Raw genomic sequence first — 20,616 nt, forward strand, 5'->3', positions numbered from 1 at the left:
GAATGGGAAACTCTGGCTTGTTCTTTATTCAAGCAAGCAAGAAAGAAAGTAAAACTTATTTAAGACAAGGTAGAATTAATTAGCTACTAAACAATCTCTGATCCCTTACCAGATTCCTCAATGCCTTCAACAATGATAGAACTTCTAATGTACCAACTTTACTGGAAAAGCTGGGATACATTTAGAGATGTTCATGTCTTAAATAAATAGTCCATGTTGATCTGTATCAGCAGATGTCAGCACAGGAAATGTTTTATGACATTTTATATTATGTCATAAAGTGTTTAATGACAATTTTTAGCTACTACAGTTTATTTTTGCTCTGATGTACAGTATATTACTTCACTGGTAGTAAATATCCAAAATACAGGATGGAAGCACATGTTTTCAAAACTCACATATTTCAATCCTTGCCAAATAGGGAAAAGTTACCAGGTATTTTATAGTTTTGGGAAAGGAATTTCAAGCCATGGCCTTTAAAAAAATATAACCACATAAATATACCATCTCTACTGCCCTGTGTGAAATTTAACAGGTTCTAGTTCCTCATTGCATTATTGGAGGAATTTCTAAAATAGAAAGTTAATACAAGATTATCTTGCTCAAGTCATTTCGTTAAAAATAGCAAAATTGGAATATTTTTAAAAAAATATTTACAAAATGAATGACGGCTCTAGGCTCTTATTCCAACATTTGTGCCCTTGTTTGCTGTTAATACATTAGTCAATTGTGCAAACAATTTCATCACTGAAGCACGTTACATGGTTTATGTTCTCTGTGACCAAATCCATAAAATGTATAGAAATATCCAGCATGTAAAAATGGTAAATATAGCTACAATTGAATCACAGGTTTACATGAAATGTTAACTCAGAAATAAAAGTATACTGCTCAAAAAAAATAAAGGGAACACTTAAACAACACAATGTACTGTATTTAATAGTAGGGTGTCTTACTTTCTGTTCCCTTTATTTTTTGAGCTCAAGGTTGACTCAGCCTTCCATCCTTCCGAGGTAGGTAAAATGAGGACCCAGATTGTTGGGGGCAATTTTTTTTATTTTATTTTTTTTATTTTAATTCTATTTATATCCCGCCCTTCTCCGAAGACTCAGGGCGGCTTACAAGCTTAGCAGTAGCCTTCATTCTATGTATATGCCTGCTTATTAGGGCTTTCACACACACACCCAAGTGGCATTATTACAAAGTCAGCTGAATTGCCCCCAACAATCTGGGTCCTCATTTTACCTACCTCGGAAGGATGGAAGGCTGAGTCAACCTTGAGCCTGGTGGGATGCGAACCTGCACTAATTGCAGGCAGCTGGTGTTACTTAAGGAGGCATTAGCCCACTGCTCCACAAAGGCTCCAATTAAGCTGACTTTGTAATAATGCCGCTTGGGGTGTGTGTGAAAGCCCTAATAAGCAAGCATATACATAGAATGAAGGCTACTGCTAAGCTTGTAAGCCGCCCTGAGTCTTCGGAGAAGGGCGAGATATAAATGGAATTAAAATAAATAAAATAAATAAATATTTCATATTGAAATGTAACTATAGTCTGTGTAAGAATCATTAATAAAAAAAGAAAGGATAATTAAATATTGTCCAGATTGTACATGCTTATGCAGTCAGCCAGAAGTGGCAAATTTCCCATCAAGTTCTTTTCTTTCCCTTGAAATCAAAACCAGTGCTTTCCTTCCAAGTGCATATTTGGACTAAATGCCAACAAGTGAATGACCACATAGACCTTCTCCAAGATGATCTGTACTCAATCTGGCAGTTCCATTCATTCATTCATTCATTCATTCATTCATTCATTTATTAAATTTGTATACCGCCCTTCTCCCGAAGGACTCAGGGCGGTGAACAGGGCACATATAAATAGAAAATACAAAAATTAAAAGAGAATTAAATAATTGCCCAGATAAAACAGTAACAATATAAAAACCCATTAAAAACCCTAACATCCCCCATCAGGCCAGGCCAGCTTGTTCAAATAAATGGGTCTTCAGACCGCGCCAGAAGGAGCGAAGGTCCGGTGCCATCCGGAGCTCAACCGGCAGCTGGTTCCATAAAGCCGGAGCGCCCACAGAGAAGGCCCTCCCCCTGGGGGCCACCAGCCGACATTCTCTGACCAGAGGCACCCTGAGGAGGCCCTCTCTGTGGGAACGCACAGGGCGGAGGGAAGTTGACGCCAGCAGCAGGTGATCCCCGAGGTACTCCGGACCCATGCCATGTAGGGACTTAAAGACCATTACCAGAACCTTGAATCTCACCCGGAAGACAACTGGTAACCAATGCAGCTCGCGGAGCAAAGGTGTAACATGGGAGTACCGGGAAACTCCCAAGACAACTCTCGCGGCCGCATTCTGTACCAGTTGGAGCCTCCGAGTGGTCTTCAAGGGAAGCCCCATGTAAAGAGCATTACAGTAGTCCAGCCGAGAGGACTGAAAGCTTTATTATGCTTCTTTATAATTACCGTACCTCACTGCTTAGAATTTCAAACTTGTTATTTACATTATTCCAGCAAACCATACTAAACCAGTACTAAGACTGGTTTTCAACCATGAAAACTTCCAATTCTGTTGTGAGTAAATGAATTAAATCAGCTCTTTTTTGCATAAACCTTAGCTTAGAAACATCAGTACTAACTCACTGCTTACTCCAGGAGTTCGATACTGACAGGGCTCAGGGTTGACTCAGCCTTCCATCCTCTCAAGGTCAGTAAAATGAGGACCCAGATTGTTGGGGGCAACAAGCTGATTCTCTAAACCACTTAGAGAGGGCTGTAAAACACTATGAAGCAGTATGTAAGTCTTAAGTGCTATTTTTGGAAATTTAAGATATATAATAAAATAATAAATAATAAAACCTTTATTGTCAAAGTACAACATGTATACATTGAGATTAGCTGAGCCTCCCCCCATGCTCTCTCCCCCCAACACACAGTGACAACAAACCCTCCATCCTACCACACCATGTGAACCAACTACACCACACACCGGCCTCCCAAGTCAATATGGCATCAAGATAGTCAGTAGAGGCCTTAATACAAAATATAAGCAATTGCAGGCAGCTGGTGTTACTTAAGGAGGCATTAGCCCACTGCTCCACCAAGCCTTATGTTTATTTATTCAAGCCTTATGTTTATTTATTCAATATGTTTATTGAACTAGTTGAAATCATTTATTTTGTATTACAATATCAAGCCTTTAAAATCAAAGCTCTTTTGACCATCCCAATAATTTGGAAACACTACCCAGGCTGACAGCCATGGCTCTTGGTAAAAAAAAAAAAAAAGCCTTTGGGGTTAGCTGCTTATAGGCTGGCCATTACTTTCTTCTGAGAAAGAAAAAAATATAAGAGTGCATATAAGAGTTCTTCCCAGTGGAACTCTGCTCAGGCAAGAAAATCTTGCGATACTCTTATGAGCATATAAAATTTCTGGTGTTTTGTACGATAATTCTGGTTTCTTCCTCTGGTTTGTTCTCTGACATCTATCATTCTTATTCTGAACTTCCAGTTTCCAGCTTCTGAGTTATGCAGCTCTGTCAATCATCCTACTTACTTACTTGGTTTATTGTATGTCTCCAGACTTTAAACCATTACCACTTATTGATTTTTGTTACATGTGCAATGGTACTCACACTTGAGCATTAGAAATAGAAAATACGATGAAACTCCAATCATTTCAAAATATTCTACTATTAAGATAACCGAAAAGGTTTTCAGGTATCAAATGATGTTTATGAGCAATAACTTTTAACACTCCTCTCTTCACTTCCTCCCTTTTTTCTCTTCAGGTCTTTGAAACCTCTTTTTCTCTTTAGTTCTTTGGTGGTAGAGAAAAAAGCCAACCTACCATTTGTTTCACAAGAGCAGCAACAACGATATTTCTATATTCCCCAGGTGAAAATTTTTAACATCTAGCCTAGCAAAAGTGCAGATTCCTGCTGAATCTTCACAGGATTTTTTTTTAAAAAAAAAGGGAACACTGCTGCCTAGTAAATCTGAACACCAGCTACCTGGCCAATATATGATTTACACACCATTTTTAACTTTAGCCATAATTTACATTCCTGCTAACATATTTATTGCATTTGGAGAGGAAAGGTATTTTAAATAAGTCCTTGAACTTTCAGTTCAGTTGAATAATGTATCCAAACATAGTACAATGAGCAATTTGCACAATACAGTAGAATTTCATGTTAAATTAATGAAGGAAAATGGTATTACTGTTGTTAATTTAATATTTTATATTGTGGTCTTTTAGATCTAGGTTAAATGCCCAAAAATTAAATGTCAGAGAGTGATAAATATATGGTTTATAATAGCCACTAGGCAACCTGTGTCTCGCTGAGTCGTCATATCAGATGAGACATTTCCTTACCAGATTCTTCAATGCCTTCAGCAATGACAGAACTTCTAATGCAAAGGTCCTCAACTTTCTCCGTTGGCGGACTGGAGGGAAAGGATTTTATGCGCACACATGCGCAAACAGGGCCATGAGCTTGCACGCAACACAAATGGGGTAGTGGTAGTGCCCACGTGACACTTGTTAGCCCTGCCCTGTTTTTGCTGCACGGGTGCTAGCTCCATCCCGTTTATACCGCATGATGCCCCATTTTCACTGTGCGGTGCCCCGTTTTCACTGTGCTGAGCCTCATTTAGGCTGCTTGGTGCCCCATTTAAGCCATGCGGCACCCCGTTTCCCTGTGAAGAGCCACATTTTTGCCGTGTGGTGCCCCATTTAGGCAGTGCTTGCCATTTAGGCCACGTGACCACGGCACTAGCGCGAATGGGGGTGAATGCATGCAAACACATGTGTGCACTGGCCAGCCTGTCCTGTGGCCTGGTGGCCAGCAGGCCATGGCCTGGTAGTGGACCAGGGCCTACAGGTTGGGGACCCCTGTTCTAATCTGTTACTTTCACTAGAAATGTGGAGATACATTCAAAGATGTATCTGCTTTAAAAATAGTCCATGTTGATATGTGCAGCACAAACATCAGCACAGGAAATGACGTTTTGTGTTGTTTTATGCTAAGTTTTATAAAATGTTTTATAAAATTTGCCAAATTTCAATTCCAGGGAAGTCACAGATTGTGAATTTTGGACATATTTTCTAAGTTAGCCCATTTGAGGTACCTTGATTTTTTTTAAAAAAAAGAAGAAAAAGAAAAGCTTTCTTCTTTCTAGATATATTGCATTTCAGTTTCCATAGTCTCTATCCTGAAAAGCCAGTGACTGAACAGCCTAAGGATTATGGAAGTTGAGACTTTATTTTAAAACCATATAACACAAATTTTGAAGCAATAATTGGGCCTTGTTTCTAAATTGTTGATGAAATATGACTCTCTACTTTGTCTGCTGTAAATTCCAACAAAGCAAGGATACGGTTAAATGAAGAACTTGCAACAATAATTAATAGTTGTTGTGAATGTTCCAACACTGCAAGTTTTTAAGAAGAGACTGGACAACCATTTGTCTGAAATGGTATAGGGTTTCCTGCCTGAGCAGGGGGTTGGACTAGAAGACCTCCAAGGTCCCTTCCAACTCTGTTATTCTATTTCTATTTCTATTCTATATGCAACAATGGATATTTCAATGGGAGAAAAATATTTACTGCGAATATTAGAGAAAACTGATGTAACATGTTTTAGCGCTGGTATAACAATCCAGTCTGATCACTAAAAAGGGCAGTTCTCTTAATATGGTTTGAAATATAATGAACAAATCTGAGGATTTTTCCAATTTGATCACAATGTTGGAACACTCAATAATTTTGAAAAAAGCTTTTATTGAATTTTTTTTCAACTTTTTTTTTAAATTAAATTTTACCAAACCCTATATGCCTACAATTATATATTTTTATTTTTTACCAAAAAAATTGGTAAAAAAATAATTTTTGTAATGTAACAATTATGGTTTACACCTGTTTGAAAGTACACAGAGTTCTTTCTCAGAAGAAAGGTTAATAAACTGGGGGTATGCCTTATTGTCCATAATAATTTTATGGTTCACAAATAAATCTGACACAGAATTTACTTCAACCTGAAACCATTTCTGGAGAGGAACTCTATAAATGAACTTGTATTACATCTAATTGTATTGTATTAGGTTTCTATTAACATAAAATCAATCCCATATTTTATTATGTTCCAGTTACGTTTAATAAAATATAATAAAAAACTCTAAATTTCAATCTTGACTTCCTGAAAACTTGTCCAAGAAACCCTAAGTACAATATATGGACCTGGGATGCACATGGCTATATGTTTATTGCTATGGACTTTCTTCCTTTGGTTGATAATTCACTGGGGGCTACTACTAGTCTTGTCTGATTGTTTCCTAGACTAATGAAATGTGGGAATGACTTTAGGAAAAGAAGAGAAGAGATGCTGTCTAGACAGTAATCAGACAACAGAGGCAGGAGCCTCTAGTGACTTAACAATTAGAGAAAGAGAAAAGATTCACCCTAATGAATCAAGCATTAGTAGTGGGAAATTTTATACTTTCAGACTTGCAAGTTACCATTACAGTAATGTAGCCATACAATCAAGTAGATTTAACTCATCAAGCTATGTTTCCTCCTTCGTATATCCAGAGGTAAACACCTTTACTGAGATCTTTGCAGCACCTCTTTCCCTTCTCCTCCAAGGTCATCTACATATTCCATTACAGCCCAGGACATAATACAGAAACATCATTGTTCATGCTTGTGGATGACCTTTGGATGGCTCAGCAATAGTGATGGTGCAACTGGCAGGCATGGCTAGGGGGCCTTTGCACAGATATGTCTTGTATGCCAATTACTCCCATTCCTAGAATGGGAAGCCTTGCACTCACTCACACTTTGGTCGCATTCCAGTTGGACTCTTGCAACATGCCCCACCTAAGGTTGCCCTCAAAGATCATCTGGGAATTATAGCTGCTCTAGAGTACAACTGCTTGTACTGTATGGAGTGCTTCTTGATTCACCTATTTTATACTATTGCTGTGTGAGATGCCCTGGCTCTGAGTTTCTTTCTGGATACAATTCAAGGTACTGGTCATTGCCTTTAAAGCCCTATATGACATAGGAACAGGTTAACTGCAGCACCAACTCTCTCTGAGGGTATATGCTCATCCCACTATGTCAGATAAAGTAGCATGCTCCAGGTCCCTTCCCTCAAATGTTGCCATCTAGTGGGACTCAGGAAGCATGTTTTTTTTCTATGACAGACCCTGTTTTGTGGAATACTTTCCCCTTTGGCAGTCTCCCATCCTCTTAGCTTTCCAGAAAATCATTAAGAATTGGCTTTTCCATCAGGCATTGGAATAGCAAAGTTGGAACTCAAGGGACTCTATAGTTGGATAGATGCCTTTGACTGAGTAAGTGCCATGTTTTTCTTGTTTGTTTGCTGGATTGTTTTATTCTTGTGCTATTATGCTATTAGCTGCCCAGGGATATGTTTCACATGATGGGCAGGCATACAAATCTTATAAAAACTAAATCTTTGCCTGCTTCAATGCCTAATAAGAATACTTAAAATATAGACTTCCGGTTCCTGTTTCCAGTGGAGCAGTCGGAAGATTCGGAATGCCGAACTCTTCAGCTGAAATTTCTTTTTGTTAGGGACCCTAAGGGGCCAGAACCAACCCTGAAGGGGTGGAATGAAGGAAGGAAATCCCAGGGACTTAGGAGAGATGGCGGTCTCCCTGAATGGTCCAGGAGAAGCCTCCCAGAAACCAACAGAAGAAAAGGCTGGCTAACTCCATTGTCCAGTCATAGCTGAAAACAATGGAAGTCATAAGCTTTAAACTAAGCGGATTTTAAACAGCATGCTTGAATCTGGGTAAGAATATTGATTTTCTCTATCCTACCTATTTTCCTGAAGAAGAAAGTCCCCAAAATAAGAGATCTCCGGGGGAAAAAAGGAGGGGGATTCTACTTCCTCCTTTTGGTTACCGGAAGCGGCAAAACTTACCCTTTAGAGAGAGAGAAAAAAGACTAGAAAGATCTGAAAAATGAGCAAACGCTGACACCTACTGGTGGGTGAGGATTTTTTTTCTCTGACCCGCAAAGCTCTTAAAGAATGCAGCTGTGTAAACAAAGTGAGAGTAACAAATCTGAAGCAATGAATACTTTACAAAAGGAAACATATGATAAGCAGCAACAATTTCAAAGGACAATGATTTTAAACCACAAAGAAATACAGAACAACCTTGAGAGTATGAATCAACTTATCTCCAACTTAATTTCACTCCAAGAAATTTCCCAGGAAAATACAGTAGAGATGACTGAACATAATTCCGAGAATAGAGACTTAAAGATGGAACCGTATAAAATAAAATGATTTAATTCAAATGGGAAATATTTCAACATGTCCAAGCAACTTTGAAGATAAGGAAAAGAATGAGAAAAAATACTTTACAGGTAAACGAATGATGCAACAAAACATACTGATTAAGAAAGGCAATGGCCAGAGAAAAAAGATTAAAATGGAAATCTAGAAAATAGATGATGGGACTTATCAGAGAGAATACTTAAAAAAGAAACATTTGTTTGAATATGGCTAAAAATGGAAAAACATTGGAATATATTACTCTTAGAGAGATGTTTTTTTGTTGTTGTTAACTAACACAATAAGAAACATTTGTCTGAATATGGCTAAAGAAATGGAAAAACTTTGGAATACATTACTTTTAGAGGGATGATTTTTTTTAACTAATACAATATGTTTTTTCTTTTTCCTTTCTGTAAAAAAAAAGTTGAAATGATTTAAACAAAGCAAACATTTTAGTTATTTAATTGTGATGATAAGAAAAGCATAAAAATGTGTTTTGAATGAGAGTTAAAGGATTAGATGATTAGATCTATTGAATGGAATGCTTAAAGTTTAAATAGATTAAATACATTCTCAGCTATGGTCAAAAAGAATAAGAAATTGAGGGAATAAATATATATTAAATTAGGAGGGATACATATTTTAAGTAGTATGTTATTTTTTGTATCTCAGTGCTTTTGTCTTTTTTTCTCTTCTTTTTCTCCTCTTTTTTGTCTCTCTCCTCTTTTCTCTTTCTACTTTTTTACCTATTGATTAAGAAATATAAAAGTATGAGAGGGCTTATATGGAAAAAATAGAATTAAATCCACCAATATAAATGTAGTTAATTGTTGAGAAAATTGTCACTAGTAAGAATATTTAGAATTTGGGGGGAGAAATAAGCTGAAATAAGCACGGTAACAGGATTTACGATAAGGCAACTAAAATGATAAATAGGAATATTGGAAAAATTTACATACTTAATCGTTGTTTATCAGAATAATGAGAATTGTTTTAATCTAATGTTTGCAAAGAAAGATACTTTGGGGAAAGGGGAAATCAACTGAAATTAACATATGGAATATAAATTATAGAAATCAGTTGTTAAAGATTATCTTATAAATGTTACCCAGACAACATACTGTTTACAAATTACTGAATGATTTATGTTATGTTAAAAAATACCAATAAAATATATACAAAAAATAAAATAAAATAAAGACCAGCCAAACCAGGCCCAGGACAAAAAGAAGAATGCTTAAAATATAATCTTTCAACCTCATTCAATTAACCCTAATTTGGAAATAAATGTCACTGGTTTCAATAGATCTTTCACCTTCCTTTGGAATCCCAATGTGGCTTTATGCTCTAATATTTATATCTCAATGTTCAAGCTCTAATTAGTGCTGCTAAATACACATTAATTACCATTATTGCAAACCCAGAGGGATTAGGGTACAAAATCTCTTATGAGGCAAGTCACTAGAAGCACAGACAAATCCCTTTCCATGTAGGTTATATCAGGAAGGTTCAAAAACCTGTCAAGGGACATTTCAGATTGTATTCTTCTAATCTTTATTATTTTTAATAAGATTGGAGTTGGGTCTACTAAGTTAAAAGCAGATTTGTCAACAACTGATGGCTATCTCACATATCCAATTTACAATTTGTCCTTTTCACAGCTGAAAAACTAAGGCTATGGATATCTCGTTCAGAAATGTGGATAGTATACACTTACTTAAAAACATTTTTAACATTCTTCTATGCTGTGTGACAATTTGTTCCTACTCCCAGTAGGAGGGAGGGGAGGGGGGGAGATAGGGGGGAGGTAGGGAGGGGAGGAGGGAGGGGGAAGGGGGGTTTTTTTAAAGGAAAATTGTATTTTATAAAACTTTTCAATAAAAAAAAAAACAATTTAATTTTTTATTTTTTTAAGACCAGTAGAAATCTATGGAACTTCCACAAAATATTTATAGTTAAGTGGTAGTTGTGTTTTTTTTTTAAAAAAAAAGTTTTGGGATGCTATGTATGGTAATAGATTTTTTTTTTAATTTGGAATTAATGGACAACTTACTACAGAGGAAGAGGAAGAAAGTTTTGTGGGTTAATGTGGGTTAATTTGTGTAAGAACTATTTATTAATGTGCAAATGAGAATATGTTAAGGTAATAGTGAATTGTGGAAGAACATAGATGGGAATGATGCTAGTTTTCTTTTATTTTAGTTTTTTATATATATTTAGTATTATTAAGGATTGGTTTACTATATACAAGCTAGAGAGTGATGGATTTTAGAGTTTATAATTGTTAGTATATGATTGTTTATGATTGCCTTTTAGATATATACCTTGTATTTTGCTCTGGGAAGTCGGGGGGGGGGGGGAGGGGGGAGGAGGGGAAGTGGAGGGGGGGAGGTAGGGGAGGGAGGAGGGGGAGGGGGAGGGGGGGAGATAGGGGGGAGGTAGGGAGGGGAGGAGGGAGGGGGAAGGGGGGTTTTTTTAAAGGAAAATTGTATTTTATAAAACTTTTCAATAAAAAAAAACAATTTAATTTTTTATTTTGAAATATAGCTATTTATCTTGTAATCACAATAACAACTTAGATATCTGCTCCCATTATAAGCAGTTATTGCACATGGACAATTCATGAGTGTCAGTAATGAGCAATTGATTGCAGAACAGCAATGCCAGCTAAAAATGCATTGATGGTAATTGTTAAAAAGAATGCAATCATCTAAATAATTTTTTTCAGGAGATACATGTAACTATCATGTTTTTGCACACCCACATACATACACACACCCAACAAGCTTAGTAATAGCTGCTAAAAATGAAAAACAACTAACTCCATTCTATAACTACAGACCTCTAATTTTCCTTTCCTTTTTAATGAGAAGAAATGGTTGTGGACCCAATCTGAGTCTTTCAGAAAAGAAAGGAAGGCAACAGAGGTCAATCAGTCTTTCTCTCTCATCTTCAAGGTCAGTCCTTGGGGTAGTTTGCATAGGCAGCAGTTCTTAAGTGGTATGAAAGGACAGCAAAGGGTCTAGAGATCACTCTGGAATAATAAAAGTTTTGTTTGAAAAGGAAAGGATCAGAAAGAAGCTCAGAACCGTGGCTATCTAAAAGGAATATTTATGTTAAAGCAAAGAATGCTACCGAAAAGCTGGCTTCCTTCAGAGCTTTTATGCCAACATAAGCTGCAAAATCGAAGCGATATTTCCTCCCCCTCTCCAGGGGATCTTTGTCAGTTAGGCTGAATTCTTAAGTGCTTTGTAGTTACCCTTACCCCAATATTTTAGATGTTAATCACTTGCATCCATTCACATTCAGAGCACTCAAAAAGCACTCCAGTTCTCAGAAGCTATACTCCTGCTTAATCTAAATTAAATAAAGGAAACTAAAAACTTTTTTATTTGAACCACAAAGCAATTTTCATATGCCTGTTCATACTTTCGGTGAAATTAGGAACAAGGTTTGTATAATTAAGTTATAAAAGTTATTTGCAGCATTTCAGCTGGATTTTGTATTTCAGAAGCAAATTTGACTCATGGATCATCTACCACAGAGATTCGGTATACGATGGATCGGTTTTCTCCACATCTGAAGAAAATATGAAAACAATATGTAGAGCTAATCATTCTGAGGAAAGCTATGTCTTTAAATCATCCCTTTATTTATTACTTTTCTATAGCTTAAAGCAAAGAGAAATGTCAGTGCATTCAGATTTGTAGCTGTTTTCTCTTTTCTAGAATAAACTTCTGGAAAGTATCAGCAGAACAGTATATTAGAACAGCCCAGAATTGAAAGACAAGCCTAGGAATAAAAAATCTTCTGAAAGCACATCACAGAGTAAGTCCCTACTGATATTAGACTTAATTTTCATAGATATTATCTTAGTCAATACAAAGAAAAAAATCTGCTTTGAACTTTTCCATATTATTCCCAACGGATAACCTTACAAAGCTAAAAAAGAAACTCAGACGTTATTCTGTGTTCTTTGTTTTATAAAGACTGAATTATATATGCTTCAAGACAAAACTTTTTTTTTAATTTTTATGTTCTGTGTTGAACATTTGTTTGATAGTAGTAACAAAGCATCTATTTCAGAAATAAGCTTTTGGAGTTCTGAGATTGTTCTGTCAATGCCAACAAAATGGCTGCTATTAGGAAACTTGGTGACTGAGTGTGGCCCATCATACATTTATCAGAAGGCAAACTGCCAATCATTATTATTATTTTAAAAAATGCCCACGGGGCATACAGTGTGTGGATTTAAGGCAATTCCGATTTTATTTTTATTTTTTTGGAAAAGTGTTAAAAGCTGGCACCATGTTTTGCAGTATGTTCCCTTTCTATTTTTAAGTAAAAGTATTTTAAAAATTAAAAGGGACGTGGTGGCTCAGTGGGTTAGGACGCTGAGCTTGTCGATCGGAAGGTCGGCAGTTTGGCGGGTCGAATCCCGAGTGCCGCGTAGCAGAGTGAGCGCCTGTTACTCGTCCCAGCTTCTGCAAACCTAGCAGTTCGAAAGCACGTGAAAATGCAAGTAGAAAAATAGGGACCACTACGGTGGGAAGGTAACAGCGCTCCGTGCGCCTTTGGCGTCTAGTCATGCCGGCCACATGACCACGGAGACGTCCTCGGACAAGCGCTGGCTCTTCGGCTTTGAAACGGAGATGAGCACCGGCCCCTAGAGTTGGAAACGACTAGCACATATGTGCGGGGGAACCTTTACCTTTACCTTTACCTTTATTTTAAAAATTACTCCAAGGGGAAGATAACCTAGCAGACACCAAGGTAGATATCTATAAGGACTTTTCTGTTTGTTTCTGATCTTTAACCAGACCTTTGATCTGTCCTGGATAAAAAACCTCAAAAAGGAAAGAAAGGTTAGTATGATTTTTTTTAAGCTTATAGAGCTTCTGCTGTGAAAACAGCAGCATCTGTTTCAAAATGTCACAGTTATATATAGAAGCAGCATATCTTTTCAGACAAAGCACAGGCAGCAAATCCAGAAACCCACCTCCAGCTGCCTGAGTGTCAATGGAGACATGTGTTCCCTGCCTCCTGCCCAAATTCTCTGTTTGTTGAGACTTATTTTCATTACTCAGTGGGCTTCTCTATCTAATGCATTCTCTTCGCAGATTCCAAGCACTTTGCAGGATGTTTAAAACTCTTAAATCGAACAGCATTTAGGAGAGCTGCATCGCCAAAGGCATCTGGGTTGCCAATCCAGAGATCTCTCTCACCCCACTACCCCACCACCATATTATATTTATATTCAGAATGTTTCTTTTCTGGGTCATAAGATGCAGTCTGCATTCCCTGTCACATACGGTTAGTTTGGTGCTACCAAGATGAAGCAGATAACTTGATAACTGTATGGGCAAATGTCATCTCAACGTGTCTCCAGTAATAATCCACAGCCCTTCTAAGAATATTTCAGTAACCTCTATAATTCCATATGTCCACAGTCTTACCTTTCCCTCTCCTATGCCAAACACAGATAGTTTTCCAAATGGACAGGAGACAAAGCATGGGAATTTCTGCTTACTGATAGTTGCCTCGAGAAACAATTGGCATTTATTTTGCTTCAGGTTGGTTCTTCTTTCAGGCATGGTACTCTTACTATCCTTAGCAAATTGCTGGAATAACTGAATAACTGAAAGGTATCACTTTGGTCTAGTTTTCTCAATATCCAGCTTTTACAACCATATAATCAGTGGAGTTCAAACTTTAACTCTTCTGAACTTTGTTGTAATAGAAGTATCCTTATCCTTCATGGTCTTGTCTAAGTTATGATTATCTTCCTCTCTAGCATTATATAATCTTCTACCGACTTTCCCAGATTGTTGTGCTCAGGATAAAAAAAAATTTCTATACTTTCACTTGTTTCCTATAAATTGTAAGTTCGCTAAGTGTCAGACATCATGCCCGGTTCAGCAATAAATTTCCACCCTAAAAGACTAATGAATTCACTAATGGTAAAGCGCTGGCTCTTCGGCTTTGAAACGGAGATGAGCACCGGCCCCTAGAGTCGGAAACGACTAGCACGCATGTGCGGGGGAACCTTTACCTTTACCTTTACCTTTAAAGCCCACAGGAACAACATGACTAAACAAGTGGCTTTATTGCCAACAAAAGAGAAACCATACTGTATGCTGTTAATATCAACATTATCTTCTTAATATTTAATGCTAAACAAGATTTCTCCTCTTCACTTTTACTTTAATAATGAGAATCTCTTAGCTCTCTAAGCTTTCAGTTAACAAAGTGGTAACATTTGCAGACCTCAGTTGTTAGTGTTTTGGCGTCTAATTTTGATAATTCCCCTGAGGATACAGATAGAGCCCTCTCTCCTAGTGTTCTGGAAAGCACTTAAGACCTGGCCTTGGTCTTAGGACTGGGATTATGATGTTCGTGAGGATTCTGGTTTGGTTTGTTATTGTTGATCGTTTTAGTCTGGGTTGCCAATGGGTTGTATGTTTTTAATGCATTCTATTATTTGTAAGCTACCCAGAGTCTGGACTATAATAAATTTATAATACATGTAAATAATAACAATGAGGACATTATTACTGGAAGAAAGTAAACCAATGTTGCGTTGTTGCCAGGAGAATAGAATAATGGTTTGCTTTCTTCCAGGTTGATTCTGGAGCTCCATTTCCTAAGTTTGTTGGCTTCCCTCATACTGTATAGTCCCATCTGCACTCATCTGATTGTTAATTCCTTTAGCTTCGTACCTCTCCTTTTTTACCATGCTTGCATGACCCCACCAGGGTACTATCAGCTCATGTACCCGCCACTGTTATTCACAGGACCATTGAAGTCCTCCCACTATATCAAGGTTGAAAATATAAGAAAATCAGAATACTAGGAAACTATACCGAGCCTTGACCTATTTGTTCAAGTTGTTTTCCTGGACTATTGTATCCTGTTTCACACTGCTGGCTACATTTCACATCAAATGTTGAATGAAAGCAATTAGAGATTACTCAAAAACATTTTACTAAGATTATCTTAGCACTTATTTCTTAAATCTGTACTCTGCAAAGAATATTTACTGAAAACATTCCAATTGGAAGAGTTGCATCTTGAGCATCAATTGCATGGGATATCAATTTCATTTTTTTTAACCTTGACTCATATACCATTTCAGCCCAGAACATTGAAAAATGTTAATCCAAAGCAAAACTTACAATACAGATGCTTTTGAAATGACTATTTCTAAAAATGTTAACCTGTCAAGCTAAAAGGAATTAATAAATATTATTAAAAATGGAACACAGATCTACGTTTTTCTTCTTTTCTAGGTTTCCAATATTGTTTGCAAAAGCTTCTGAAAACTTTTTTTTTTACATTTGGCTATTAATTCATATTGCATGTCTAGTATGAGAATAAATTCCCAGAGTGCTTCCATTGATCAAATACAAATAGTTTAAAAGTAAGATTACTGAAAGCTTAATAGCTTGCAAGGAGAAACAGAAGTTCATCAGGAAGTGGCTGCTGGAAATCTTATCAGGTAATCATCATATAGTACTTCTCATAAAAAAAAAGATTCATTTTTGTAATCAGCTTTGTTGACTGTGACTTCCAGGGCTTTTTTTGTCATAGAACACCCAGAACGGAGTTCCGGCACCTTTTTTGGATGGAACCTTGTAGGCTAGGCAAGGCGGGTTGTATGACATGTGTGAGTTCCGGCACCTTTTTCTTTTAGAAAAAAAGCACTGGTGACTTCTATATTGTTTCATTCACCATCAAGCATATTTATTTTTAAATAAATTTTAAAAAACACAACAGGAAGCATGGACAACAGCACTATTTCACTCCACTGAACCATTACTGTATATAATAGAGTAAATTCTTTTTCAGTACAGGACAAAAAATTTCTTCTTCCAAGATTAGTAGTAAAATGCAAACATCATGGACTGTGTATAAATTGATAACTAAGCAGGTAATTTTTTTCACCATTCATGAATTTTTCATGGGGCAAAAATGCAGTTCTTTGAACTATAAGAGTTATGGCTATTCCAATCTTAGCCAACATAAATGCCTTCTACATTTGTTGGGACATACCTTTGGCAAGCCCAGCTGTAAAATTTGGGACTTCATTGCAAGGTATCTGACAAATTCTAGTTTGGGAAATGCTGTTCTCTACTATTCGGCTTAAATTCAGTTACCATCAGGGATGTTTTGAGAGTCTTATTCTCGGAAAAGTTTTCATGTAAGATAAGTGTTGGAAAACAAAGTTCTCTTTAAAACATAGCAATTGCTTCAGTTCTGTCAATAACTATATTGCCCTTTTATCGCCTGTAAAGGTTCTGAAACTAAACATAACTTATCTGAAGTTATCTACGGTAAGTAAAAGTGTTATCAGCCAACCTGGTATTTGTCTATGTTGAAAGGCCTCTTACCTGAGTTGTTTTTGCTCGTCTGCCATGCATAGTGTTGCTGTGGTTCATTTTGATGCGAGTGATTCCTTCAGAAAGGCAATGAGATTTCCGACAGGGAAGTGTGTTGTAATTACTATAAGAGGACACATTATCCACTGTGTTTGGTGATATTTTGTGGTTTTCCATATCTGGGATATGAGACCCTATATTCCGACAATACCCTCCTAGCATGTTACGTGGTCCACCATTTATTGTAACAGTTGAACTTTTAGGAGAATACAAGTCACTCATGGAATTGGCACGCTGGCATGTGACCAACGCTGGACGACTATTACTAGGTTCTCTCCCTGGAGTCTCCTCACCATCCTTTTCCTCAGGAGAGCCTAGGATCTCTTCATTGCTTGTCAAATGTTCTTGACTAAGATCAGATAGAGAAAATTCCAAACTGTCCTCCCGCCAGATATCTGCAGACTTTGAACGTTTTTTCTTGAAAGTCATAGGCTCCAAAAATGTGGTCCCATTTGTTGAATAAGAATGTTGCCTACCACCTACTTCAGTCAAATATGTTGATTCATCTCTGTAGAGTCTTCCACCTTCGGTATCCGGCATGCTTTGTACCGAGGCTGCCATAAGGGCTGAACTGCTATCCATGCTAGGAGTGACAGAAGAATCAGTGTGGTAAGAAACTGGCCTCAAGCCCATATCCATTCTGTCCATCCAAATTGGGTTTCCAAAATCCCCTAAACTGGATTCTTGAGTAAAAGACTCCAGACAATTGTCTGCTAATGATTGAGGGATGCTGGGAGTACTGCTAGATCTTGTGCTTACTTCTGAGTTTCTGTGAATAATTTTTCCTGAGGATGCATGTCTGGCCCGGCGAGCTGTTTTGTTTGAAAGGCGAAGAGAACGTGATGTATGCTTTCGTCCCAAACTAGCATGTTTCTCTCCATAAAATTGGTGTTCTACACTTTGGCTCTCTGCATTTCCCATTGTTTTAATACCTGCAAGAATGCAAAATGTCATGGTTAGAAACTGAATATACAGTGGTGTTTGATCTACACTCTATAAACTTGAAAATATTACTTTTTCCTTTTTTTGTAAGCCTGGAATATGTTATTGTGTATCACTAGCAAATAGGTAACTTACATAACTTTGTCTGCATAGATATAATTATAAGCTCTCTTTTTTCTTCCTGGAAAGTAATTATTACTTTGACCAAACTGATTGTAATTATTAATCATTTGGATAATGCATGTTCTTACAATATTTCTTAATATCCTTTTGCATGTTAGTATGGTTCCATATGATGTACCTTCTTATTATTCCTATTTATTTCAAACAAGTTTGGAGTTATATGTGACATTTTTACATTACATCTTAGCACATAATCAATAGTTATTTAATTTGCACCTTAAATAAAAGCTGCAAAATTTAGCTTAATTGAACAAAAATGTGGGCTATATTGGTTCCATTTTTTATGTTTAAAAGCATGGTATAAACACAATTGTTGGAAAATCTGAAATAATAAAAAACAATAGCCTTATCAGAAGTAACCCAAATATTATGTACAAGCTACAAGCATCTTTTGGGCAGTAAAGTTTATCTATATACCCTACCTAAAAAAGTGAGGTTTTATACCATCCAAAGTCCATTAGGATAATTCACCCTGCCAGAAGGCAAAACTAACCTGATTGAGTGAGACTTTGGCCTCAGGCAACAGATTTCAGTAGTGTCTGAGCACAGCTTGCTTCTTCTCACCCTTGTCTATTCGCTCCATGCTTGACAGAATCATAGGTCCCTCCTCTCCTGGTGTGTCTCTATTGCTTGGCCTATTGCTTGACCTATCAAACTTTTCAAGATCAAGTTGGATAATTATGTAACACAGTAGGTCACCTGCACACTGGCCTGTGCTGCTTGACTGACTTCTCATTTTTGTATTTCTCCTTTTGGCATAGACTCTAGCCTGAAACTAGTTGTTGATTCATTTAGTTGAAATAGTTTGCAGTTGGTTGGGGAGCACCATCTTCTCTTCAAGCGGTAAAATATCTTCTGCTATCCCTGATAAAATTATATGCCAAGTTTTCCCAAACTAGTACTGTGTTTCCCTGAAAATAAGCCCCTCCCCTAAATTGCCCTGATTTGGGGGGGCTAATATAAGCCCTACCCAAAAATAAGCCCTAGTTAGGAGCCTGCCCACTCCGTCCCACCTCGCTGCTGCAATGGGGCAGGAGGCCGCGTGGCACATCGCGCTGCTGCCACCACAACGAGGCAAGGCAGGTGGGGGAGGAGGTGGAGCTGCCTCACATGCCCAGCACCTGCTTACCAGTACTTCAGCCCCCCCCCCCCCCGCTTCCAGGCCATTCCTTGATCATCAACCTTTCATTCCCTTCCCGAGCCAGACTGCTACTGCAGATGAGATGGGTGAGGTAGGCCTGGTTCCCCTCTGCTGTTTTGGAGCCAATGAGGTGTGATGGCAAATCTTTTTTTTTCAGCGAGAATTTGGAAGATCTGACTGACCTTTGTTTAGTTCCACAAACTCCGTTTCCCTGCAGCAGAAGAGAAACATGCCAGAGCTGGAAAGCATGTTAGCGAAGAAATACTTTTGGGAAGAGGGAGGAGCTCGCCGGGAGGAGAAACGGCAGGAAAGGGGGCTGTCATTTCCAGAAGAGAGAAGGGAGAAGGAAGACGTGGGGCAATGCAGGCAGCAATCAAGTGCTGTTCTCTGCTCTGCATCCCTGCACAGAGCTGCTGCATTCTCTGTTCTCCATGAGACAGGTGACAAAGGACTGGTGGAGGCAGGTGGCCAGGAGAGTTGATGGAGAACAAAGCGCAGGTGATCTGTGGGGTGAAGCTTAAAGAAAGGCCCTCCAGCAGCGCACAGCAGCAGCGGAGCCATTTGCCGTCACTCCCCCTGGCTCTGAAATGGCGGAGGGGGACCGGGCCTACCCCGCCCATCCCATTTGCCGTAGCATGGCAGTCTGGCTCGGAAGGGGAGTGAAAGGTCACCGATAAAGGAATGGCCTGGCGGGGGGGCTGAAGTACCAGTAAGAAGGTGCAGGGCACATGGGGCAGCTCCATCCCCCTCCTCCACCTGCTTTGCTTCATGGCAGCAATGGCGCAATGTGCTGCGTGGCCTCCTGCCGTGAGTGGAAGCAGCAGAAGTGGGCCGGTAGCCATGCAGGCTGCTGGCCGAGGCAGTTGGTGCCACTGCCGCGAGGCGAGGCAGGTGTCACAAAAAATATAAGACATCCCCAAAATTAAGACCTATGCCTCTTTTGGAGGCAAAAATAATTTAAGACAGTGTTTTACTTTCAGGGAAATAAGGTATCCCCCAAATGTATTGATTACAGTCAGTATGGTAAACTTCTGAGGAAAGCTGCCCCATGTTCTTCTTTCCGACAAAGTTTATGAATGATGCTCAGAATAGTTCTTTTACATGTTTCACACTTTTAAATGTTTACTGGAAAATGTTATTCTCTTTCCAACCTCCAAAAGTTCAAAAAACAAAGAATATATGCATCGCTATTTAACAATCCTAAACAGAAGCACACAAGTTTAGTTTTAAAGATTTAAGATAACTAATTTGAATCAAAGGATGTTAAGTGTGTATTTCTTAGCTGCAATTATTAGATTTGAGACATAATCCTCGGTCTCCTTTTCAGAAATTCCACAATATTCAATTGATTCTATCCCAAGGTTAGTATCTTTAGAGGATTAGTCTTCACTCATTTTTTATCTTGAATTAGGGAAGAAGCAGAGATAAAATTTGAGAACTACCAGGCATTGTTTTTCAATAGCAACCATATTTCATCTTAGTTTTTTAAAGCTGTAAAATCTGTTCTGTGATAGATCACCCTCAAGAATATGAGATCACCGTGTGAGAAAAAGTTTTCGAAATTACTCATTCTAGACTGAATAAATACAG

The 20,616-nt window shown here is 38.0% G+C and overlaps 1 protein-coding gene across 2 annotated transcripts in view; it reads right to left on the minus strand.

Annotated features, from left to right (window-relative positions):
• TIAM1 (TIAM Rac1 associated GEF 1) overlaps nt 1-17,681 on the minus strand; it is a gene marked incomplete at its 5' end in the record, with an annotated part of 87,774 nt that extends 70,093 nt beyond the window's left edge. For both annotated transcript variants that reach the window (XM_083361810.1, XM_083361809.1), the window contains one exon: nt 16,713-17,681. In XM_083361810.1, coding sequence (XP_083217936.1) covers nt 16,713-17,681 — 969 coding nt within the window. The remainder of the gene's footprint in view (nt 1-16,712) is intronic.
• Nucleotides 17,682-20,616: the final 2,935 nt, after the last annotated feature.

The sequence above is a fragment of the Vipera ursinii genome (genome assembly GCF_947247035.1).
Source record: "Vipera ursinii genome assembly, chromosome: 4".
Taxonomy (NCBI): domain Eukaryota; kingdom Metazoa; phylum Chordata; class Lepidosauria; order Squamata; family Viperidae; genus Vipera; species Vipera ursinii.